Source organism: Tasmannia lanceolata, unplaced genomic scaffold (genome assembly GCF_043159265.1).
Source record: "Tasmannia lanceolata isolate RefF3 unplaced genomic scaffold, GAP_Taslan_0.1 ptg000011l, whole genome shotgun sequence".
In the NCBI taxonomy this organism is placed as follows: Eukaryota; Viridiplantae; Streptophyta; class Magnoliopsida; order Canellales; family Winteraceae; genus Tasmannia; species Tasmannia lanceolata.
This window is the reverse complement of record NW_027518688.1, coordinates 27,098,821-27,124,542: the sequence shown is the minus strand read 5'-3', so window position 1 is coordinate 27,124,542 and position 25,722 is coordinate 27,098,821. Positions and strand designations below refer to the sequence as shown.

General features: G+C 39.3%; 2 protein-coding genes across 3 annotated transcripts; one reads left to right on the top strand and one right to left on the bottom strand.

Moving 5' to 3' along the window:
* Positions 1-9,910: 9,910 nt before the first annotated feature.
* LOC143886098 (putative CCR4-associated factor 1 homolog 6) lies at positions 9,911-10,961 on the top strand. Its single transcript, XM_077390068.1, has 3 exons — positions 9,911-10,115; positions 10,208-10,774; positions 10,903-10,961. The coding sequence occupies exons 1-3, from the start codon at positions 9,911-9,913 to the stop codon at positions 10,959-10,961; spliced, it is 831 nt and encodes a 276-aa protein (XP_077246183.1).
* A 1,187-nt stretch (positions 10,962-12,148) lies between these two features.
* LOC143886863 (RING/U-box superfamily protein) lies at positions 12,149-22,217 on the bottom strand. Of its 2 annotated transcripts, XR_013253934.1 has the most exons (3): positions 21,015-22,217; positions 12,943-13,061; positions 12,149-12,444 (listed from the first exon to the last, which is right to left on the bottom strand). XR_013253934.1 is itself a non-coding variant. In XM_077391019.1 (2 exons), the coding sequence occupies exon 1, from the start codon at positions 22,110-22,112 to the stop codon at positions 21,024-21,026; it is 1,089 nt and encodes a 362-aa protein (XP_077247134.1). In that variant the 5' UTR covers positions 22,113-22,216; the 3' UTR covers positions 12,149-12,444; positions 21,015-21,023. The 2 variants fall into 2 exon arrangements, 1 of the variants encoding a protein (XP_077247134.1); XM_077391019.1 differs by lacking the exon at positions 12,943-13,061 and having other exon boundaries at positions 21,015-22,216.
* Positions 22,218-25,722: the final 3,505 nt, after the last annotated feature.

The following is a 25,722-nucleotide window of genomic DNA, read 5'->3' as shown; positions in this document are numbered from 1 at the left end:
TAAGAGGAAATGATGCTTTAAAGTCTGGAACAAAGGGAGGATCTTTGCAAAGTCGTCAAATTGCATTCCAAGCATAGACAGAGATCGGCTAACTCTAAAGCGGATACTTTGGCAAACCAGGGTACTGACCCAAGCAAACCTCTTTGTTTTTTTTGTTTTTTTTTTTTTTGTTTTTTTGTTAAAGTTGACAATTTTATTGAATATTAGTTGGGACAAGTTGTCCTCTCCATATTACAAGATAGGGATCAATGATCCATAAACATTCCTTCAAGGAATTACAAAGACATGACTACTAACATATCCTCCCTCAAAACTCCTGTTTTTTTTTTTTCTTTCTGAAAGATGACCAATTGTATTTCTATTCAAACCATATCTACATAGAGAAGGGACCAGGAGTCCCACCCTACAACATAAGATGGCCTAGGAAGTAATTCCAGGCCCTACTAAAGAAAAGTTCCCAAAATTTTCCCCTTATCCCATTACATTCACCAATCCAAACATAAATACCATCTCCCCTATCTACCTCGAGAGTCATTCGTAAAAACATGAAAGAAGCCACCAAAAACTTCTGTAATTTTCACTGAAGATCTAGAAGATAAGCAGGACCACTCTTCTTCCACAAGCAAACCTCTCTTTAGAGACATATATATCTGATCGTTTAGTATTGTTTCACGCTTGTATCTTTGATAGTCTGATTTGAATTTTTCTCTCTCCGTGTGGACACCTTGTCCTGCTATATTGTACAGGATTTGCTAGGCAATTTTGCGGAAAGCCATTTCGCAGCTGACTTTTGCATGAGATAACAGCTACACGGGCACTTTTCAGCAGATTCTGTCTTATTCATTTATTTCATGTGAGGTGGCTGTTCTCTTGTGCAAAAGTCAGCCGCGAAATTGCCTAGCAAATCCCATTTTGTACATATATCTTATCTTTGCAATACAATTACACATTTAGAAATATAAATGTATTATGTTGAGGAATCCTTTTGCGGTTGATCTTCTTTCTTGTAGCAAGTCGACTAAATATTCTCATTGCTGTATCTTTCATACTATAAGAAATTGAAACTCAGGTAGCCCTTGGATTTAACAAATTGGTACAATATTCTTCAAGGGTTGCTATCACAGCCCTATGGGCAAATTTATTCCTAGTAATATTATCCTCATCATTGAAAGTGAACACTATAATTCAGTATAAACTTATCCATGGATCGTTATACCAGTGAGCCATAAGTACTAAAAGAAACAAGGGGCTTAGCGTAAGCAACTTAAAGATAAGGGTCAAAACTCTTAAAAAAACAGCTATGGAGATGATTCGGTGAGGAGAAAAAGGCCTTTGGTAGAGGCACGTTTGTATAACCGTCGACCAAGTACCAAAGGCCTTTGCAGTTTGGTAGAGGCATCGTTGATTTCCTTGGAAATTTCATGAGGTCTGATATTAGAGGTTTTTGTTTTGGAGGGAACTGTCCTTTTGGAGAAGTTTTCTTTGGAAATTTCATCAAAGAACATAAATTTAAAATCTTGATCTGCAATCTTATCTCTGATCTTCATCTCCTTTTCATTGATGAGTCAAGGATACAGCAAAGAATCACATTTCTGCATCCCCTTCTTAAGAAAAAGAGTTTTTTTCCCCCTTTTTCCATTGAAGAAATGCAACGAATCGTGTATAGTGTCCCGGAATGTATGTTTGCTGCTTTGTTGGATATCATGTGATGTTGGAAGAGACCTATCAATTTCTCTCTGAGATTGGTAGGAAATCCCTCCTTCAATCATGCTATCTGGTTTCCAACAGACATACGAACACATCCTAACACGTACTTTTGACACATTGTATTCCTTTTTTTGGTCGAACTGTCCGAATTGTTAATAGAAATGTTATATGAGAAAACGGTTCCTACACATATGTGTAGAGAGTTGTCTACACACTAGCTTAAAATACAGTGGAGGCCCACATTGTTTGGGTGATCCAAGCCATCCATTTTAAAGGCCCTCACATAGATAGGGTGTCTACAAAAAATCAGATCCATAGGATCATCCCAACCCTACGATTTGTGGAGGTAAAATGGATGTCTTTAAACCTTCACAAATTAGTTTATTTTTTGCCTCCACAGTTCGAATGGTTAGGATGATCCTATGGATCTGATTTTTTGTGGACACCCTATCTATGTGAGGGCCTTAAAAATGAATGGTTTGGATCACCCAAATAATGTGGCCCCCACTGTATTTTAAGCTAGTGTGTAGATAACTTATCTACACATGTGTAGGAACCGTTTTCTCATGTTATATAGTGTTGTGGGAATTCTTTCAATAGCTTTGGTAATTTGATTATAATAGTTTGAATTCTATTGACGAGACATTTCTTTATTGAACTTAGTAGAGGCATTGGTAATTATATTATGATAGCTTGAATTCCATTGATGTAACATTTCTATCTTCAACTTAGTAGAGGCATTGGGTAGTTGAAACATAAGTAGAGTATTTTGAATTGCATTGAGGTGACATTTCTATCTTCAACTTAGTAGGGGCATTGGCAAAAAGATTTTTCTTCAAATGAAATTCATGAACTGCAATGGCCTAAGAAGATATTACTATAGATGCAGAAAGCTTGGTTTGCATATATGGAACTGCAATGAATTTAATAAAAGCTATTTCAGTAAAATATTTGTACCTTCTATCCAGGATTTGCTTGGAACTACTTGCATTTGGCAAAAAATCATGAATTGCTTGACTGCAATTCTCTCTATGCAGGATATTGTTTTTCAAAACAGGGAATCCATGCATTTGTTGTTCCTGATTCCTGCACTTGGAACTGCTTGTATTAGTTAAAAATTCATGAACTGCAATGAAATTAATATACTTCTGATTTCTCACCAGTGACATTTCTATCTTCAAATGTATGGATGACATGTGGTTTGCGAAATCATAGCTCTTACATCTTTTTCTCCCACATTTGGTTTGCTTTCTGTCCATTCTCTTTTTGGTACCGAGCGAAGGAAAGAGATTAGGTTTGCACATGGTGGTCATTTCAACAACAATAGTGTGCCTCACCTAGAAGCTAAAACATACTATGTTTTTGACATTTGGGTAGCTCGGTTTTTCGCGAAGAACCCCATGTAGAGAGCAATTTTTGAATTTTACGACCGTTTTTAGTTTGCAATTGACTCCATAAAATATTATCCTGTTGTGTATATATACTTATTGTTGTGTTGAAGTCACATGATCCATACTTATAGGTAGATGTCTGTGCTTTTGTAGGAATGTGTCTTCTAGCTTATGTTAGTTAAATTTAGAGAAGAAACACAAATTCAATAATCTGCTAACTTCAATTGGTTTGCAGTACGTTGGGGATGCCCCGAGTTTTTATTTCTTTTGAATAACATGAGGCATATATGCAAATGTTACCTTTGTAGTTTGTACCATTTAATCAGATTTTGGGTGATCCGGTCGTGTCATCAGGCTTGGCCGATAAAAGATAGGCTATATGGAAATTATGGAATTGACTCCTAGAATTTTCTTTATATTCTGTTGAGCAAAAACAGAACTTTATTAATAATACAGAACAAAAAACAACATGCTCCTATTCTCTTTGCGTAGGATACCATCTCACACATGTGTCTCTTGATATGTTGTCTGGAAAGGTGAAGCTCCCATTTTCTTTCTGGATCTTTGTTACTTTTTGTTAATTTTCGAACCCCTTGTTGTGAGACCTAATGTTTTTTTCATGAAATTTTAGTAACTTTGTGATGTTGCAAGTTACTTGGATATATCAAGAGTTTGGGAATCCAATTGTGTTCTGTGCAACTTAAGTTGGATAATCATTTTCCCACGTGTTCTTCACAACCAATGCACAAGATTTACTAGCCAACAGTACAGTTTGCAACTGAATTGAATATACATTTTCTTTTAATATATGTACTGCTAGGCATTTCTCAAGCAAAAAACATAGTTCTGGCTAATCACAATTATAAGTAAAACACACATGGTTATGGTTGCTGCACACCTTGTCCTTGAAGGTGATCCATGTTCACTTCGGGTTCTTGAACTCCTCCTAAAAGACTCCCAACCTAGCAATTCTCCGAGTCTGAGAGTACCTTGGTTGCTGTTGCATGAGCTGCGATATGATTTTCCAATTTCCCATCTACTAATGCCACCATGTTCATGTTGTTCATGAATTATGGACTGTCATTGTTGATGATTGATAATATAGTAGCTGTAGGTTCAAAACTGGCTTAAACCTCCACTCATTGGCAGCAAATCTGAACTATGACATAGCCCAAAGCCATCCCTCTTATAAAGGAAGATTCTGCACATTCCTAGGATCTTATTCGGGCTAACAGTAATGGCTTCTTTAGTATCTTCGAGCTGTGCTTGGTTTTAGTGAAGCAGTCCCTTCCATAGAATTCTGTTTTGAATGGAATCTGCTGAATATTAGTAAGTCAGAGCATCCCTCGCGACTTACCCTGCATCAGTATGCTGAAAGACCTGCAACTTATTTTCCCAACAAATGATTTAGTTCAGATAGGTTTTTGACGCAGCACTATCGTGGTAGGACTGACTGTCTACTCACCTCTGGAACCTGCAATAGAATCCAACAAGACAAAGGGAATGAATTATTGGACAATTGTCTGCACTTGGGAAGACTTATGCGCAGTGAGGCAATAAGAATATATAAATGTTGTTTACAGTTCAGGAGAACAGTCAGTAAGATCAAACATCCAGGCATTACTGATGTACACACTCACTGCACATCAAGCCCAACTGAAATTACTGGATGGTAGCCGCGCAACTCAAAATTTTAGCAACAGTAACTATCTTGTATCATCTAGAAGCTCAAACACAATCCAATGAACCTAATGTGTCTGTGCTTACTGGGCACTGGAGTCTTTGAGGACTGACAAGTCAAAGGGGATCTAAGACAGTGCCAAGCACTAATGTTCAGTTTTGTCGAGAACTCAAGGGGCTGCCAAGAGTGGAATTAGGTCAGTTGGTGTCTTGGTACTGAGTATAATTTTGTCCTCTTCCAACTGAATTATAGGTGACAATGGTTTCTTGTAAACTAATAGCTTTTGTGCTTAATTCGAGATGTCCTTTGTGAGATATGAACTGCCCAAGTAGATGGTGTTATTCAATGCCATTCACATCCTCTAGCAAGCATTCTAACATACAACTACAAGACAGGATGCTTGCCTTTCACCAGAAGTGTTAGGCGTCTCATGCTCAGCCCATCTATATTGCAATTACAGGAAGAGGAAATATTGCACTAAGATATTTCTGACATAATCACCATTACAAATTCAAATTTCCAAACTAAAATGAGTTGAAATTAGGCTTTCAATTTTGGTGTAATGATTCAGTTCAACATACTAACTGACATTGCCTTCTTCCATGATAATCTCAGCTATTAAAGTGTCAGAGCTATATTAGAGCCAGATCTAGATTGGATCCAACAGAAAATTGTGCAGGAATTCTATAAAGTGATTAAAAATAGTGTTGGATTAGTGATATAAAATACTTGGGTATTACTTCTTTAAGAAGGGGCATTCTTGGAATGTGTTAAAAGTATACTAAAGAGGTTTTTATCTTTAGTTGGGCATTCTTCTAAAGAAGTGGATTTGGGGCTTTTCTCTACAAGAAAAGGTTATCTCTCTCCAAGGGTTTTTTCTTCTTCTTCTCTTGCGAGGGCTTTGATCCAAGGTTATTGGGGTTCCTTTTATGGTGTTTTTGGGTTTGTGAAGATATTGTAAAGAGGAAGTTGGGTTTTTGCTTGGGTTACAAGAAGAGGGTGTTAGTGGGGTTTTCACCATTGTTGGAGAGGTAAGGGTTTTAACCCTTGTTTGTTATTTCTCATCATTGATAGTGAAGTTTACTTGCCGGATTGCCCGTGGAGTAGGCCAAAGTGCCGAACCACGTAAATCTCTTGCGTCTCTTGCTCTCTTGTGCTCTTTCTTTATTTCACTACACTCTTGATTTGTTGCACACACTCGTTTGGGCTAATTCCGTGGGTTGCGGAGGCTATTTGTTGTTGTTTGGTTCGAGTAGTTCCCGGTACCGGATTTCTAGCGGTGGGGTCTTGCCGCAACAAATAGAAATTACCACTCTGTTTATGCAGCTACTTCAGCAAAACTCAGAAAAATGATCGAACGAACAGAAAAACCTCTTAGGCAGAGCATTATTGATGACTGTATGTAGAATTTTTAATGGATAGACAGAGATAGTGGGGTAGAATAGAAATGCAGTGTATCTGCTCCAATTGTGGGTGAAAGTGGAGCTTACCCAAATTTCTGAGAATTGCTTGTTGGAGTTCTAACAAACAAAAATTCCAGATCCAATCTACTTCTCTGAATTTCAAAAGTACCTCTTCATTTTTCCAGGTTTTTACACTCCCATCTGTTATTGAGAATTACAAGCTGTCCCTTTCTATTGCTTACTGACAAATATCCCTACTTACCTCTACAAGTTACCATTGAAGGGAAGGACTACTTGTCCGAAGGTTGATTCGGTCGCTGGGCGTACCAGATTTGTGATTCTGGTCTTTGATTATTTCGAACCCCCTCAATTTCTTGGCTCGAGTCTGATTGCACATGTCTTCAGTTTCTAGGTGCTCAGCCGATTCACCATCACTGTCTAGCAGTGTCAGACTTCTTTGCAAAAAGTTTTTGCAATTTTCCTTTGATGTTGTTGGTTTCAAATTCGAACTGGTATTCCTTCGATCTTATACGCCATAAAAAAGTCCAAGCTCTCCTATACTCGTTTTCCTTGTTTCAGTGATATTCATGTGCATGATTTCAGACAAAATTTTCAGTTTTGTGGCTTTCGAATGAATAGCATTGGCTGTAGATTGAGGCATATACCAATCAGCGGCTTTTGAGCCTTGTTTTGCTCGCTTGATTTCAGTTGATAACCTTGTTTTGCATTGTTTTCATTGCCCTAAGTTCAGCTAAGCATTTCTATGCCTAGCTCCTCCAATTTGTTGTCAAGATTTTCAAGAAAGAAAGTTCAGATTATACTTCTCTTGTGGTTCATGTGTAAGATTGTTGATAGTAGTTGGAATTTGTCGTACAACAAGGATTTTGGGTTCGCGCTCTGCAGGTAATTGTCTAAGACTGTTTGTTTTGGGTTAAATCTATAAAATCAGCAAGGGAAAATGGTTGTGATAGGATCAGATTGCAATTACAAACACTTTGAATCTAGTGACAGTATAAGTGTGAGTGGCATTTTAAAATGGAATTTTCAGTTTTTGCGTGTCAAGATTCTTCTGTGCAAGTTATAAGTGAGGCTTGATGAATCAGCCATAATTACTTTGGTTAGAGGATTGTTTGCATGCTATGAAAATTTATCGCGTGTCGAGTGGTCGGCTTTTGGGATTGGCCACCAATTCTTACCCGTGGAACATTCGATCAGAACTTGTGTGTTTGGAGGTAGCCCAAAATAATGTATTGAGACCATAAAAAAAATGCATTTTATGGTAGTGTTTTTTTTTTTGAAAGATGACTTTATTGATATCATAAAGGTTACATGAGAAAGGACAAGGCGTCCCAAAACAGTCCATTAAATATAATACAAAGAATAAACAGAAATGATGGGCTAAAAGGAGCTAGTATCAACGCTCCGATATGTCAGTTGCCATGTGAATCACCATCTCCGCCAAAAGGACACATTCTTTAGCCAATCGATCAGCCACCTCGTTCGCTGACCTCCTTTTGTGTTCCAGCACTGGCTTAATCACCCGTACAAAGGTCCCTAAGTTCTGCAATTGGGGATTGCAACCGCCATGGGTATTTGGATACCGAAGAAGCCCGCGCGATCGTGTTGGAGGAGTCCCCTTCGACAATGAGCGGTCCAAGATTGTGTTCATAGTACCATCGAAGTCCAAAGAGAACAGCCCTTACCTCCGCCTCATTCACGTCACATACCCCTGCGGGTCCTGAAAAGGACATCCGGATATCCCCATTACAATGACGGAAGACACCACCAATACCTGTCCTGCCTGGGTTACCAATAGAGCTGCCATCAAAGTTCATTTTACACCATCCAGGCGGCGGAGCCTTCCATTTTGGAGCGATCTTATTTTTCGATTTTCTTTCCAATATAATGGGTGACCAGTTTCTAAGCATCACGCCAGTATCGTAGTTGATATTTATGGTAGTGTTTTTCTGCTCTTGCTTTCATACCCAGTTCAAATCATACGAAAATAGAGAGAGTAGAGCTTTTAATATTGCTTGAACAAAGACTGAAACACATAAAGTATACATTAATAGAGCATGAAACATCCATGAATGCATTGTTTCTTTTGTGATATGGACAATGAGATTTATCTGTTTCATTCAATTAGAGTATGCACATCATAAACTAATGAAAATTTACTAGAAAAGAATATATTCCTTTCATGGAAGCCCAAAAATAATCTTGATGGACATACCACAGGCAAGAATAACAGCCATCCGAAATATAATGTTAACAGAAATAGCTTGGGTCATCATGTCTGAATGGATTTTGCAAATCAGGTCACGCCATCAATTTGTGACCAAAATACCATGGTAGATTTTGTGGACGCATTGAAAAATATCAGAATGTCCTTATAGGCAAAATGATGCATGGGTTTGAATTGCGCTGGTGGGACCCACGCTATCAAAACATGCAAAATGATGCATGTAGGACCCATTATTCTACGTGGGTCCTACATGCATCCAAGTGAACAGTAAGTATTTTGTGTGAAACTCTTTACTTATATCTAGGGGTGTAAACGAGCCGAGCTTGGCCAGGCTCAGCTCGGGCTCGGCTCGGCTCGGCCAGGCTCGCGAGCCTTACCGAGCTCGGGTTATATTAAGTTCACACCCCTCATCTTCCCTGGACAGCCCTACTAGTGTAATTTGACTACTTTTTTTACACTATGGGGGGTGGTCCTAGTAACAAATGGGGTTCCAAAAATGAAGTGACATATTTTGCCCCCTCCTTTCACTCCCTGGACAACCCTTTTAATGTGTATATATATATATTTAAATACATTAAATTCTTAACGAGCCTTAATGAGCCGAGCCGAGCCGAGCCTGGCCTAAATCCGGCTCGTTAAGGATTCGAGCCGAGCTCGAGCGAGCTTCCCAGCCCGAGCCAAAATTGACACCCTTACTTATATGAGATATACACCGTTCAACTTGTGGGGTCTGTTATTGATAGTCTCAAACACACGCGAACAGACACCGTTCATCTTGTGGGGCCTACTCGTAAACTCGAAAAGGCATCATTCTTGTGAGGACACCAGATGATCTTGGTTCCATTCTAAAGGACTAAAAAAATCAACGGTTAGGATGATCTTGGTTTCATGGTAAATTAAACGAACCGCTTATATGTGACTTGAGGCCAAATGGAGGGGGGAGAGCAGAAAATAGGGAAAGCTCGGGATTTTATACAGCTTTGATATGATAGATTCGATTTTTTAATTTGAAAATTCGGTTTTCTTTCTTACATGGGCTTCCACGTAGATTCTTAAGACTGCCACCTAAGCTTGAACAGAAAAGCTATCTAATACAAGATTTGGCATAACGTAAAAGTTAAGTGATAACCGTTAGGCCCGAACCGAAGCCCAACCCAACCGAACCATTCGGCTTGATGGGCCTACAAACCATTTGACCCATCCATCCGACCGGTCCACCTTCATCTTGATCCAACGGTGCAGATCAAATCTAAAAAAATTAAAGGCTCCCATCGCTCTCGCGACGTTGCGTACGTCAAATGGCACGTAAAAAGTTAGTAAAAAGGCAGATAGAGGCAAGAAAAAAGGGATTTATTCTAACCGAGAGATAAATTGGCTTTGTGCCTAAACCATTCTAAAGCTATTACGTGAGAAGAAGAGAGCCGTTCTCTGTCTAAATCTATCATCTGAGAAGAGAGTCACAAATAGAGAAGAAACAAAAGAAATGGAGAAGATGATTTGTCAAGTATGGAAGACTAACTTGGAAGAGGAGTACGAGAACACCAAGAAGGTTAGAGCTCATTGTCCATATATTGCAGTTGACACTGAGTTTCCTGGATTTCTTCGCAACACTCCTCGTTGTGCTTCGGAAAGTCAACGTTACAGTGATTTGAAGTACAATGTAGACTCTATGAAGATCATCCAGTTGGGTATCACTTTTTTCGACGGCCATGGCATTTTAATTTTAGTAATTTTGATTGGAGGATCGATCCACATGTGCCGGATTCAATTACTTTGCTAGAGAAGAATGGAATAGATTTAGAAAAGTGCAGTATTGATTCAGAGATATTTTCAAGACTACTGCAAAAAATCTTGGGCATGAGAGGTCTTAGAGTTCGATTGGTTACTTTTCATGGATTTTATGATTTGGGATATCTGATCAAGCTTTTGACGAAGAGGGATTCGCCTAATTCTCTCCCAGAATTTCTGAGAATTTTGGGTACAGTTTCCGGAGTATATGATATCAAGCACATTGCAAAGTTCTGTCCTGGATTGATGGGAGGAGAAATCGGACTCACAAGGTTATCAAAGATACTGAAAGTGGAGAGGATCGGGGATTCCCACCAAGCTGGGTCTGATAGTCTGTTGACGAGTGCATTATATACGAAGATGAAGCAGGAATTCCTATTCCAAGAATCCGTGTTTGTTGGAGCTTTATATGGGATTGATTCGAGGATTTGGGGGCGCCCCAGGCCGGTTTTTGTTTCGATGGATTTTTACGCTCGTTGCTATCAGCCTATTCCACAACAGCTGGATCATATGTGCTATCAGCCTATTCCACAGTTGAATCACATGTTCATTCAATATTGTAATATATTACTTTTGACTGATTTGGTTGTATATAAATATTATTTCATTCATTTTTTAATTCTAATTTTGTTTTCTTATCTTATAATTTTAATTGGAATGAGTTTTATCATCTATATTGATTTTAAGTTTGTTTGAGTAGAAATGTTTATCAAGATCAGTTTAATAAGGAAGCTGGGTGCATGTGAGGAAAATGAAGAACAGTTGATCACCTTTTCATTTCAATGTTTTCTGTCATCTTCATCACAAGATTCCATTGGTATAACTAGGCCATAGCTTAATTCATTCTTACCATATAAGTTGAGACTTCTTCATTAAGCACACTTAATGATGAAACCAGGCCATAGCTTAGTTCATTCTTGCTCTGGTATAACTGTTTTTCGATCATCCGCCAACTCTAATCTCTCTCTCTCTCTCTCTCTCTCTCTCTCTCTCTCTCTCTCATATTCCATGAAATATTTTTCATGGCTGTCAAACATCCCCTAAGGCTATTGTGGTACGGGAGGGGTAGGGCGGTTGGAGAAGGAGAAACTTGAGAGTGAGAAATGACCAAACAATCAGGAAAAAGTCGATCATATTTTGATCAGGCCAGGTCTGGCAGCCAGGAACTTTTTTCATGATTGTTAAACAACCAATTTCTCCAAAAGCTTAAGCTGTTAGAGTTGGCATTATTTAATCACTGAGATTGCAACAAATGAGGTAGGGGATTTGCTTGGGCTCATCTCATTTCGCGGCGGACGCGCTGTTGCATCAGAGTGCAGCCACATAGGCTCACTTTTCAACAGATTTTGTCTTATTGATTTAATTCATCTGAGGTGGCTGCTCTCTCATCCAACAGCCGGTCCACCAGCATTTTCTGATAATAGTTGCATTGTTAGGAGTCTTCGTCCAGAACAAAAATAAAGATAGTTAAGTTGGCTACAAATTTAAATTGGCTTCTGAATACTTCCCAGCAGCAACAAATACCCTTATATTACTTTTGGATGAAGGGTGTCAGAGCAGTGTAAGGGTTCATAATTGGGCTGTCTCAAAACTCTCTATGGAGATAGGAATCCTTGGATAAGCTGTCCTTGGATTCAGCTGCCCCGATTGTGCAATTTTATCTACAATAAACCCTTTAGATTAACGGCAATTCTGGCCATCCATGTAATGGGGCCATCCCGCAATCCAAAATGCATAGACGTACACTTTACCTTGAACTGCACACTTGACCATTTTCATTTTTCACCCATCTGAAGACTGGACCAAACGAACAGTTCGGATTTAGATACAATCTCATCACAAACTTGATCAAAACATTCTTATGGAGTAAACTAAAGAAATATAAACAATGATTAAATGGCAACAGAGAAACTAAAGAAATATAAACAAGGACTAAATGGCAACAGAGATATAAAATAAACAAAGAAAGTAAAACAAGGATCAAACTCATGAATGAAGAAAGTACAGGAAAAAAGAAATCAAAAACCAAAAAAGGTACCAGAGAAAAAAGAGATGGAACTGTCTTACGAACATATCAGCTGTTCCATGTATGGTAATTGTTCTAGTCTGGTTTACAACTCCTAATTTCTTGTACACGGGCCACAGAATTTGCACCATCCCTCCCCTCAAAACAGCTTCCAGGGAACGAATTAAAAGATTGCTGCGAAAAGCTCCACTCCACAATCTAACCTGCATGTGCAGTGAATGGAACGATGAGTAATGGAGATATGGTATGTCCTACAAAACAAAAATAAAAATAATAGAAATGTAAGAGGGAAAACATTCTGATCAGTACATATGTGAGTGTGATGCTAATCTGTCAAGGGAAATCATTATAATTCTGTCTGTGACAAGAAACTGTGGGAATGAAAACATAGGATGCTGGAAATATGTGGGTCATGTAATTTCAATAGGAGAGACCCTTCTGAAAGTCGCAGGGAAACAAAAGTGTAGGAAATTTTGCAATTTAATTGCACATGTAGGCTATGTTTGGCAACCTTGAAATCTTTTTCCTTCGAATATTAGTTTATAATGCTGTGGACGAGGGGTAAGGAGGGTGGGAGAAGGGGAAACTTGAGAAGGTATGAGTGAAAGGAATAATGAGTAAAGCAGATACAGTATGTCCTAAATAAAAATAAGAATACATAACTAGGAGCGAAAAGTAAGCGAAACCATTCTGAGCAGTACCTGTGTGATGCTAATCTGTAAAGGAAAATTATCATAATCCAGTCTTTTACTGGAAAATATGGGAAAACACAGGATGCTGGAAATATATGGGTCATGCCATTTCAATGGGAGAGGCCCTTCTGAAAGTTGCAGGGGAAGTCAAAATCAGAGAGAGTGCTGAATAAAATATGAAGAGCCCCCACTTTCAAGGCAAGGGTAGAATAGTTAACAATTTGGGGTCCGTTAGGGTGTGCAATCCAGTTACATCTTGGATGCAATTTGTCTGTAATTTGCAATTTAAACAAACAAAAAACAAAAGACTGCAAGTTTACACTACACATAATTACAACCGAAGTGCAATTTTGTAAATACGAATAAGGCTACCCCAGCTCCAAACTTTTTTTCATATCCAAACTGAAAGTGATGCACAACATTTTGTAACACATTAACCAAGAAATATTCCTTATAAGATGTATAGACGTATGAGTAGATGTGATGTGCATGTGGCAATATCCATAGCATTTCATGCTTTAATTAGTTGCGATATCCAAACTGAAAGTGATGCACAACATTTTGTAACACATTAACCAAGAAATATTCCTTATAAAATGTATAGATGTATGAGTAGATGTGATGTGCATGTGGCAATATCCATAGCATTTCATGCGTTAATTAGTTGCAATACCACTACGTGACAAAAAGAAAAAGGAAAAAAAAATAAAAAATTTAAAGGTTAAAAAATAATAATAATGTTCTCAAGTGCCAAATCAGTATTGGGTCTCATATAGTAAACATGGTTTCCAGACACTTAGGTTTCCAAATCTATTTTAATACTCAAAATGTCTACAGGTCATGGGATCCCAAAGAGATAGCAACATCGTAAGAGTTTCCTATGATGATTTCATTGGCAAATATCGCCAGAAACATGTTAGGTGTGTCTACTTCATTCAATGGTAGAACAGTTCTAGAATTATGATGTAGACATGGGGCGGCGGCTGAGGAGCATGGGCTACTTGTAACCTCGGGTAGTTGTAGTTGTTGCTTTTTCTTCGTCTAAGTGTGTGTTGACTGTTGATTCAAGTGTGTGTAGTGAGTGAGTGTGAAAGAGTATAAGTAGGGTACCAGAGTCATCCAACTAACTTGAAAGATGGTAACTAACTTGCAAGCGGATGGACACCTAAGCAGAGATAGCTGGAATTGGCATTCCAACCGTCCAGCTTCTAGGGAGTTCTACTTTCACTATAAATAGAGAGTAGGAGTGGCTTTTGGGGAAGTTTTGGAAAATCCTAAAAGTTGTGTTGTTGAGAGTTGAGGTCGGAAGTGAGCTTAGGCTCAAAGGAGGAGAATTCTCGCCTAAGGAAGAGATAAGACAACTACACAATAGGTTCTTTCTCACCCTTTCCTATCCATTGTAATCAGTCCCTGGAAATAATGAAAGTCCATTCGGGAATTTTTTTATTCTGTCCTTTTTTCCTTGAATGATCTTCCTAGTAGTATGTTTCACCTCATGTTCTTTGAACTGAAATCGTTCCTACTTGAGCCACCACTGCATGTTTCTGCTATGGAGAATGCAAAGTTAGATAAGATCTACAGGTTTTAAAACAGATCCGTAGCCTCGGAAACAAGATTCAACCACATATGGTAGAAAAGTTCATTACAGTGAACTTGCTGCCATATGTCGGTAATCGGTTGTTTGTGTTGGTTCTTGAATTAGCTTCTTTAATTCTTAAGCCCAATGCATCTCTGAGTTTCTGTTCTACTAATATCCTCAAGATCTGGCCGAATACAAGGAACTGTACCAGATTTGTGGATCTTAAGACCTTTAATTTCAAATCATGGCACTAGTGCAGAGTTCTCTGCTTTCACTACTCAACCGAATTCTTGTATCATTATTATTTGGTTGATGTTACTTGTAGATCCGGATCTCCTCCATACAACAGCAATTTCAACTTGTTTCCTATGTTTAATTCCATTTCCATCATTGATCCTCCTTCTCAAGCATGTATGCAAATTACTGACAGAGTTTTTTTAATACTTGCTTGGAGCCTATCCCTTTCTTCCTTTGGTAGTTCTCAGCTGAGAATTCTTTTAAGCTCATCTGAATCTAAGGGGAACTCAAGTAGACTTCCATAGTTCCCAAGAAATTAAAGGAGAAACTCCTTAACCAAGATACCATTAAAAAAAAACGAAGAAGAACAAACTCCTTAAAGAAGACCTGTTATATGATCGAGAACCTGTCCTTTGTTAAGCCTTTCACATTATTCATCTCTTGCTTGATTAGAACACATTGTCGGTTGCAGACTAGCAGTTAAGGCCATTTGAATCTCCAACATTACTCATGCTTCCACTCCACATTTGATACACATCAAATTAGAACACACCACCAATCCAACAGTGATGAAATTTCGTAACTGAAGCATAACATCAGACACCATATTGGGCATCCATTGATATGGTACCTGACACATATTTTGGACCATTATTCCAATCAGTAAACAAATCTGTTTCCCTTCCAATTTTCTTTCGGAAGAGATATCAATTATTATTAAGAAAAATAAGGTTGCCAGTGCACATAGGGGTAAAGAAGACCACTCACAAAACAGAGCACTAGAAGCCCCGATTTGATAAGCAAAATGGTACAGCTCTCTCTCTCTCTCTCTCTCTCTCTCTCTCTCTCATAAAACCACCCTTCCCCCTCACTCTTTAAAAAAACTTTTCTTGGCAATCCTAAAGAGGCGCAAGAATTCGTGGGATAACAGGACAATGCATAACCACCTATCTCTTCAAAACCCCACTCTCTTCTCGTCCCCCACCCCCAATCTAATCCCTCGAGTAAAACGGTAATAAAGGGTACAAATGGACTTCCACACCCCCGAGCATCGACCCCTACCTAAGTTGCCTACCTCCCACCCATCTCACCTTTACTACCCAATTATCTTCTGGAATTATCCAAAGACCAGAACCACTAAAAAAGAATTGACACCAGAAACATTCTAATCAAGAGAAAAAAATCAATGGAATAATCAATGGAATAATCCTCAGAATACCCTAATTAGGACAAACCCTCATTCTCAAAATCCTTTCATAATCTATGAAAGAATAAAAACACCAATAATCAAACGTTTGGAACTTCAATTCCATCTCCATCAAACCAATTAATACCTCATTCCACCTCGCTACCATAACATTACATCCTTGACCTCAATGTGTTCTTATAATTAGGGCTTAAAGTCCTGATTACAAGTTAATTGTAAATGTCTAGCCCCATTGCCAATAGCAGTTAGGTCAGGGAGACATTGCTTGGTAGACACTGTGTTGGCGTGTGAGTGGCATTTCGATCGTGCATGCTGGTGGGCTACCTGCCATTGCGCAGCTGACCAACCTATTCATGACCTATTCACTTCAAGTTTGCCTGTGCTTGTCACCCATTTTATTGAGAACAGTGTTTCAAAATGCGGATGTAGGCCAAAATGCGGCTGAAGAAAATTCTAGTCAACTTGGCGTGATGCGATCGAGTACTCGGTTGACACGGTCATACCTAGGTAGAGTCAAAGGAGTTTTTATTGACTTTGTAAGGCAAAATGCGGAAAATGGCTGGGGAAAAATGCAGAAAGCGGCTAAGACAAAAGGGAGATGACTCGGAGGAGTCCACGATGACATGGGGGAGTTTTGAAACTATGCCAAAAACGTCATAGCTATTTCCCCAAAACCTTATTGGCAAGATTTCCTATTCCCAAACCACCTTTCTTTGACAAACACATTTGATCCTCATGTACCAAGAGCCTCAGTTTCCTGCCTTTCCTTACCTTCCCATAGAAAATTTCTTTGGATTTTCTCCAACGTTTTCACAACCGATGCCGGAATCTTAAATAAAAACATAAAGTAAACTGGAAGGCTGGCTAGGGTTTCCTTTATAATAGTAATGCTCCCCAAGCAAACTCTTTGTTAAAGTATAAAAGATAAATAACGCCTTTCTCCAACAGCTTAAGCTTTTGGAGAAGTTGGTAAGTTAACATGGTATCAAAGCCAAAGGTCTCGAGTTCAAACATCCCGGATAGCAAAAATCCACATGCGATGGTCGGCCCAAAGTGGGACCACATGTGCCACGTGTTTGCCAAGTGGGCCACACGTGCAGGGGAGTGTTAAAGTATAAAAGATAAATAACGCCTTTCTCCAACAGCTTAAGCTTTTGGAGAAGTTGGTAAGTTAACAGTTTTAAAACTCCCTAGCGTCATCGTGGACTCCCCCTAGTCGACTCCCTTTTACCTTGGCCGTGTTCCACGTTATGCCGTCGTGTTTCTGTGTTTTGCTCTACAGAGTCAATAAAAAATCTTTCGACTCTCCTGAATTATGGCCATGTCAACCGAGTACTCAATCGTGGTGTGCCAAGTCGACTATGAATTTCTTTGGTCGAGTTTCACGCCGCATCCGCATTTTGAAACACTAGCCCTCAAGGATAGAAGACTTTTTTCCAACAGGTCAACTTTTTCTCAATCTTCTCAATTTTCTCAATTATCGAATTCCATTGTCGAGGGAATGCTTAATCCAAGAGGTAAACCAAGCTACGAAAGGGGAAAGGAAGCAGTCGAACAAACCACCACTTCAACCAAACTTTAGAAGTGATTCTGATCCACATTGCACCCTACTATGGAGTTTTTTTCCTAAGTTAACTTTCAAGCCTGAAACCACTTCAAACCACCTCAGAATGATCTAAAGATTCTCAATCTATTTTTGAGTTGAACGTGTCATGAGAGATGGCTCACAAGCCTCTAATGAGACTTCAATCAGGCCAGATTCTTCAGTGGTCACTAGCATCCTGTTTAAGGCTTCCCCAACAATTGTAAATAGGAAGAGGACAGCTGGTCATCCTGTCTTACGCCCCTCGAGCTCTAAAAGGCATACTTTTATCTACTATTAACTCTAGACATATTAGATTAGAAATAAATACACTAACAATAGGTAACATCAATTAGTTTGACAACTATAACCAAATTGCCAACTCATTAAGCTGCACATGGCCAGAAATATGAGCAATACCCACTATCAACATGTGAGGATACATATACAAGCAATGACAATAGCATCCAAATTATGCAAGCCATGAACTCCACATTTATACACCGAATACATGCATGTGATCTATGCCAAAGGATCGTAAAGGGACCATTTCTTTTGTTTCAAACACATAAGGAATATCTTTTGCTTCTAAAATAAAACAGTTATCGTTTCCTTGTCATTGAGAAAGATCTGAACCATAGTTGCCAGGTCGGGAAACGGAAGTGAAACACATGAAAAAATTAAAGGGGAAATGAGAAATGTAACTACTATCTATAAAGGCAAAATGATGGTTTATTTTCTTCCACCCTTTGTCTTTATTTCCAATTGTGTCCACAGCCCCAATTCCAATTTTATCCCACAGCCCAGGGCAGTTCTGCCATTTGCATTTGCACGAGAGACGTAACAAATTTTCTTCTTTAAACGTTTCCTATTCCACAATTGTTTTCAAAAAATGGGACGTTTCCACTTCCCAAAACGGTTTCTATCCCTATATTCTCTCCCAATCTTTATCTTGGTGGATTCCTTTCATATTTCCCATCTCTAGATTTCTTGGTTTTAAGGTTCCCCTTCTCTCTTTCTCGCTCTTATTTTCTTTTTTCTAATTTTTTTCCCTTTTTTTCTTTGGCTAATGATCTCTTTTCTTGGCCATCTTCTTCTGTGATGCTCATTTGCAGATTTTGTTGCTAATTTTGGGTAAGTTATATGGCTCTACATGTAAATCATCACTACATGATCCTAACCCTTCAATCTGTAAAGGTTTTTATAATGTTGAAGAAATAGGATCGTCATATGGCGATCATTTTAGGGGCACAACCTATTTACGTTTGGACCCAACAACTCGATGGTTTAAATCTTCGAATAAAGCGGGCTCCACAATAATATTCTAGAATTTCTGTATTGAGAATTTCATACTTTTTCATAGTTTGATTACACACGAGATCCAAGCCTTTCATTCGTTGGGATCAATGGTAAATAGGGGCTGGCCCAAAAATCATCGCCATATGATGTTCCTAACCATCCGATCTGAAGAGGTTTCTATACGTCGTGTCCTACATTATAAAGTATAAACAATGTGTTTTATGCTAAGATGTATAATTAACCAGTATCCAATTATAAAAGAAGCCCAATCATCGAGCATATTAATTAAATCATTATCCAACTACAATTAATTAGGAGAAGTGATATATTTGCCCTGTTTTTCTTCCCTGAGCCAGCCCCCTCTATTCTTTTACCCTACAAGAGGGTGTCCCAAGGAAGAAAAAAGGGGTGAACATATCACTTTCCCTAATTAATTAGCAAATAATATAAAGCCCAATCATCAAGATTTGGACCAGCTGTAAGCATGGCCAACAAGGGGTCTTCAGGGATGGTGCCTTTCAAAAAGTTGCAAGGGCTCTTGAATATTCATCAAAGGTTTTGCTAACAAGTACCCTTAGGGCACTCGCTAAGCATCATTTAATTGGCCTTGGGATCTTCAATTTACACATATTTTGAGGAAAAAATCTCAAAATATGTGTAAAAAACTAAAAGCCTAAAAGTATGTGTAAATTCAAGTTCCTAACGGCAATTAAATGATGCTTATCGGGTGCCCTTAGGGCACTCATTAGCAAAACCCATTCATTAAATAAAGGGAATTTTCCATTTTTTACCGATTTCCTGAAATAATGAAGGATTTTTTATTTTTTCTGGTAAAAATAGCTTCGGATGTTTCGCAAACGTTTCCGGGATGTTTCCCAATTTTTTAAGACCCATATCGTTTCCATTTCGGAAACGCGTTTCACACTCTACCAGATTATTTTCAATAACTATGATCAGAACAAAAAAAGATCATTAACAATCCCTAATTGAGAAAGAAGGAGAGAGGGGAAGGGGGACTATGGTAAAAGCATGGAATGGAGATTATACAGAAGACATTTCAAATGGCCGATGTGATATTTGTTGACAATGAGCTAAGCTAAAATGCATCCATAAGGGTATCATTGTGGAGCAACATACATGCCAATGGCTAACAACCACACAACAAAAAAAGGCCCTCAAAATGAGCATCCAAGTGTCTACCATTTTATAAACTCAATACTCAAATTCTCAAACATATCAAGTCAAAACATTTATCTCGGCATTCAATTAAATCTCACAAGTTCATGTCACATAAACCCCATGTCATGCAATTTCGGCTAAATCATGGTTCCACGCTACCTATGATTTAGCCGACACTTTTAATTTATTGTCAACACATGTGTCCTACTATGTCCGACATGACACGCGTGTCCACCCGTGTCGACACTCCTTTGGACACTTTTAAATGAATTGCTAGGAGTGTTGAGTTAATGTGGGCATGTGGACATGCATTTGTGTAATAATCAATAATTGTATGCATATGTATGTGTCACCATTTCTAGATTTTTAGATGTTGCCATGTCACACAACTCACATCCGTGTCGAAACTCGGCACACGAATCCGTATCAAAAAATTATGATTATATATACTTTCTATTTTAGCCGTGTCCCTGTTTCTAAATTTTGGGGATTTTCCGTGTCCGTGTCAGTGTTGACACGCGGCACTCATGTCCATGTCCACAAATCATAGCACACTACACATTAGAGATTGCCATAGGTGGATCATAAACATATAATTCCTAATTTAAGATGCTTAGCATAGTTGATAGTTGTATAGAAATAGAAGACTTCACAATTTCATTAATTTTGAAATCAAAGCAACAGCCTGTTAATAGAATATACAGAAATAGATAAGCACAATAACTACCTATCTCAGATTGCTTGTTTCACTTAGTTTCTATCATTTGTATTCTGTGTGGAATATAAAGCATGAACCTATTAATGGGGACTCAAAATTCAAAATGGACACTCCTATCATGAGCAATTGCACCGGTTGGGCATTTTCTTTACCATTAACAATCATAAACTCTCATTTGATTCCCAGATGTGATTGCAAATACAAGCGTTTGATTACCATAAACACCCAACAGGAAGAAAGAAAACAGAAACTATAACAAAAATCAACAACAAAAAACTACCTTGGATTCTCAATCTAAATCTTCTTGCCTGGCCTCCTCTGGCCCAGACTCTTGATTCCCTTGGTTCCCTGAATTCATTCCACCCTCATTATTATTATTATTATTATTCCTCCCATCACCACTGTTACTTGCCTCCGCCCGCGACCCAAACCAAGAAGGAAATGGAAGTGAAATCCTAAACCTCCTTTCCCCAGAACGCGGCGAAACAGCAACCCCCTGCCCCGCCCCTCCGCTGCCAGAATCCGCCATTGCCACCGCCGTCTGGTTTTCCGGTGCCGGTGCCGGTGCCGGTGCCGCCTGACTCCTCTGCTCATAATCAGGATCATCTGTCGGGAGCTCGTACCGGCACACCGGGCAAGAATTATGCAACGCAAGCCACGGTAAAATGCAATCCGAATGGTATATATGTTTACATGGCATTTGCTTCCCCTCCGATCCAAGCTCAAAAGTATCCTTACAAACCGCGCACTGAGCAGAATCCGAAGCGAGTAGTTCCTCCGAAATTTGAATATCCGGCAGGGAATCGATGGCCGAATTCGAAGCCGGCGGGGTTCCGAACCGGTTCGGATCGTTCTCGGCAAGTTGCTGGATCAATTGCTCGAGCCCGGGTCCCATAAAGTAGTCGCCGAGATTGCCAGGGAGGCGTAAACTTGGATCGTTGGGGTGGTTTTCGATTACGAATTGGATGTTGGCACCACCTGCTGTTAGGGTTTGGAGGTAGTTTTGGAGGAAAAGGAAAGGGTTGAAACTATTAGGGTCGGAGGATGAAAAAGATCGGTGTCGGATATCGGGGCCGAAGATTCCGGCGAGATCGGAGGGGTTATGGAGCTCGATGCTGCGGGAGAAGAGGAGGGGGAAACCGCCAGAGAAAGGAGAGGGGGAACCGGTGGAGGGGTCGGGAATGGCAAAGAAAGGGATAGGGTTAGGGTTAGGGTTAGGATTAGGGTCTTCGTATTCTTCGAGGAAGCCACCGTTGCAGATGGGACAGGTGAGATCGGAGGAGGGAGATGGGGTTATGGGGACCGTACGTTCGCACTGGTAACAGTAGTAGGGTTGAGGGCGGATTGTGGCGGCGCCACCGGTTCCGGTGGAAGACATTTTTTCAGGTGAGAAACAGGGAAATGGGGTGTTCAAAGAAAAAGAAGGGGGTGAGAAAAATGCAGAAGACCTTCGGCTTTTAAACGGGGAAAGAGAGATAGAGAGATTCTTGGTATCTTTTGCATGCCAAGAAAATTAAATGAATTGAGAGCGATGATAAATTCGCATCCCCTGTGGGATGATTCGCTCCCCTTTAAAGGAACATAAGTGATTTTAACGTTTTTTGACGTTCGACGGGTAAGGACTGTTTAGTCACCGACGTGGTAATATCGTCTTCGGTGAGTCGTATTTTTATAAGGCTACGCTATTTGCACGACCCATGTTTTGATAAAGAGACAGATTCATCTTGTCTTTCCATATTTAAGTGGCTGCTGAGAGTTTTTGGGAATGGAATTGCTTTTGACAGGTTGGTGAACGATAAATTTTGAAGATTTCACTATACTTTTGGATGCTTTACAATAATCTCAAGATGTGCTTATACATACACATACATTATAAATAAACATTTAATAAAATTAAAATAACTACGGAAGGAAACAATCCTAATCAAATCTACTTTCCTAATCTCTAAGGTTACCTCTTCTAATCTACTTGCCTAATCCACCACCACAATGATCCGACGGTGATATCTCAACCTAATCCAACGGTGAGATCTCATATATTCTAACAATAAATAATAAAAGACAAGGTGATTTTGTTTCATGAGGTTTTTATCAAAACATGGTAAGTGTGAATACCAGAAGCCTTTCTGCAATTAATGGAGAAGAAGTAGGATGCTAGTATGCAATGCTAGCAGCATACGATGGCTTTTTATAAACACCTGAAAGACGCACACACATATGAGATCTATCATTTCCTAAATTTGTGAATTGAAGTTCAAGAGATTTTATACTAATTTGTAAATATTTCTTGGGCCAAGTGTAAATATGCCCCCAACCCTTCTATTTATAGGAGATTTTATATGGTGAAAGGCCTTACAACAATACGGTAGGGGTACCGCCCTTGATATTTGATCCAACAGCAGCTCACTTTTTGAGGAGCTGCTGTTGGATCAAATGTCAAGGATGGTACTTCCACCGTACAAAGGCCTTATTGTTGGAAGGCCTTACACCATATAATTTCTCCTGTTTATAGAGTTGGTATCATTTTACGAAGATGATTTTTGGGGCACAATCTATTTATGTTAGGGCCTTTCTTGAGATACCTGACATTGATATCAGTTTATTCCCCTGATGTACCTGATTGTTGTTGTTGATCTTTAGAGTTCCTTCTCTTCGATCTTATCCTAGTGATGGCACAACACATGTCTAATTCTTCTGCTACCGATATTGGATATGAGCCTCCCTTGAAAGAATCGCAAACAAAGAGTCAATTGCTTAGCTTATCGAGATCACTGCTTCTTTGTTCTCAGCCGGTAGAAATAGAAAGCCCAACTATGCGACTATCACCAATAATAAATTCAAGGCCTTCTCGGTCAATCCTTTCTAAGGAGCTTAGCTTTCCAAATATTGAACCGAAGAACCCGGTGATTCCTCTTCATCAACAGCTCTCTCTCTTTCCACGGGGAACTATGATATCAATGAGTGCTTTTCTATCCAGTGGGTAGTTATTCTGTGTAGAAGAAAAGAGTGGAGAAGAAAGAGTTTGAGCATCCCCTGGTAGCCCGACCACTTCCGCAAGCAGGTAGGGAATCCGCAAAAAGAGACATGGGGCCATCTAATGCAAACTATTGGTAGGGAGTTTGGTAAGGACCGGTAAGCAGGAATTATGAGGGAGCGGAGCCAGGTAATCAATTTCATTAATAAAGGCATTTCATTTCTTCCTAACCAACAGCAACACCTCTTTCTCCCGATTCTAATCTGGGCAAGGGCGGCTGGTATAGGTCCTAGCTTTAGTCTGAAGGCCCAAGTGCAGTTGGGTTTGAGCTAAGCAAGATCGAGCCGACACAATCTAGCTGAGTCAGCCCAACGAAGAGAATTAATGGTATATAGAATAATTAATAGAAAGAAGAATATGATAAACATGGAAAGAGATAATTATGAATATAATATTTTAATCTAACCTAATTATTAATTTAATCTAGTTGCTTTATCTAGCTAGGTTACCTCATGCAAACAACTTTCCCAATCTACCACCAAGAAGATCCAACGATGAGATCTCACATATTCTAATATGAATAGTTTGGATTTTCGAACAACCGGGGTTCCCACTATATTTTTTTAAAGAGGAAAGTGTTCCTAAGCTCGAGCTCAGATAAGCTTATCTGAGCTCGAGCTCAAAAACACATGTGGCCCTACATTTTTTTGGGGATCCAAAGCATTAATTTGGAAGCCCTTCCATGGATAGGGTGTGTACCAAAAATCAGTCTTATAGGATCATTCTAACCCAATCAAAGATGGAGGAGAAAATGGACAGACACTGCGTGTCCATGTTTTTGCCCATTTTTGCCCTCCACAAATGGTAGGGTTAGGATGATCCTATAGGGCTAATTTTTGGTACACACTCTATCCATGGAAGGGCCTTCCAAATGAATGCTTTGGATCCCCCAAAAAATGTTGGGCCAGAGACACTGCGTGTACATGTTTTTGCCCATTTTTTTCCTCCACAAATGACAGGATTATGATGATCTTATAGGGCTGATTTTTGGTACACACCCTATCCATGGAAGGGCCTTCCAAATGAATGCTTTGGATCCCCCAAAAAATGTCGGGCCACATGTGTTTTTGAGGTCGAGCTCAGATAAGCTTATCTGAGCTTGAGCTCAGGAACACTTTCCTCTTTTTTAAAATATGCACAATTATGAGCATCAATATAAAAAAACTCAGAGAAATGGTAGATGCAAGGGCCCTCTTTATGGAAGAGCTAAAGAAGGGCTCTTGAATAGATCCACGTCATTAAGTGCAACCGAATTCAGTTTCTCAACCGACTTTAAAAATGAGGTGGATCTATTCAAGGGCTTGCATCTATCATTCCTCACAAACCCATACTTCTAAATGTTTCTATATGGATACATGTACGAGATGTATATACAGATCTTGCATCTGCGTACTCACCTATGAGAAGAAGAATATGAAAACCTTAATTTGTCTAGGACTGAGGCCTATATTTCACATCAAAGGTGCTTTGTGTTGCAACCACAAGATTTAGGTTGAAGCACTTAACAACTAATAAAAAAGGAAAATGATATATTCGCTCCCTCTTCTTCCATGGGACAGTCCCTTGAAGTCTAAAAAGTGGTCATAAATATAGGAAGAGGGTAGCCCGAGGAAATAATGGGGCTACTAACTTCCCATAAAAAAGCTTAATAATTGGGCTCTCCACCTTGATATTAGCCGGCACCCTTTTTTCCGGCTATGTGCATCCAAAATTTGAGTTCTTTTCAAGACTCGATAGTGATTACATTGCCAATGAGGTGAGATGTCGGCCACTGACTTTGCCTCAGTATATGAATGTATAGTAAGGAAAACCTAAGGAAAACCCAAAATCAGTTTGACTAAAAATCCAAAACGAATATGGCCCAAATGTTTCTACTTCTACCGGGGAAATTGTGGAAAAAACATTCCACTAGGGAAGCAATTTTTGTGTGTGTGTGTGTGTGTGAAGAGGAAGA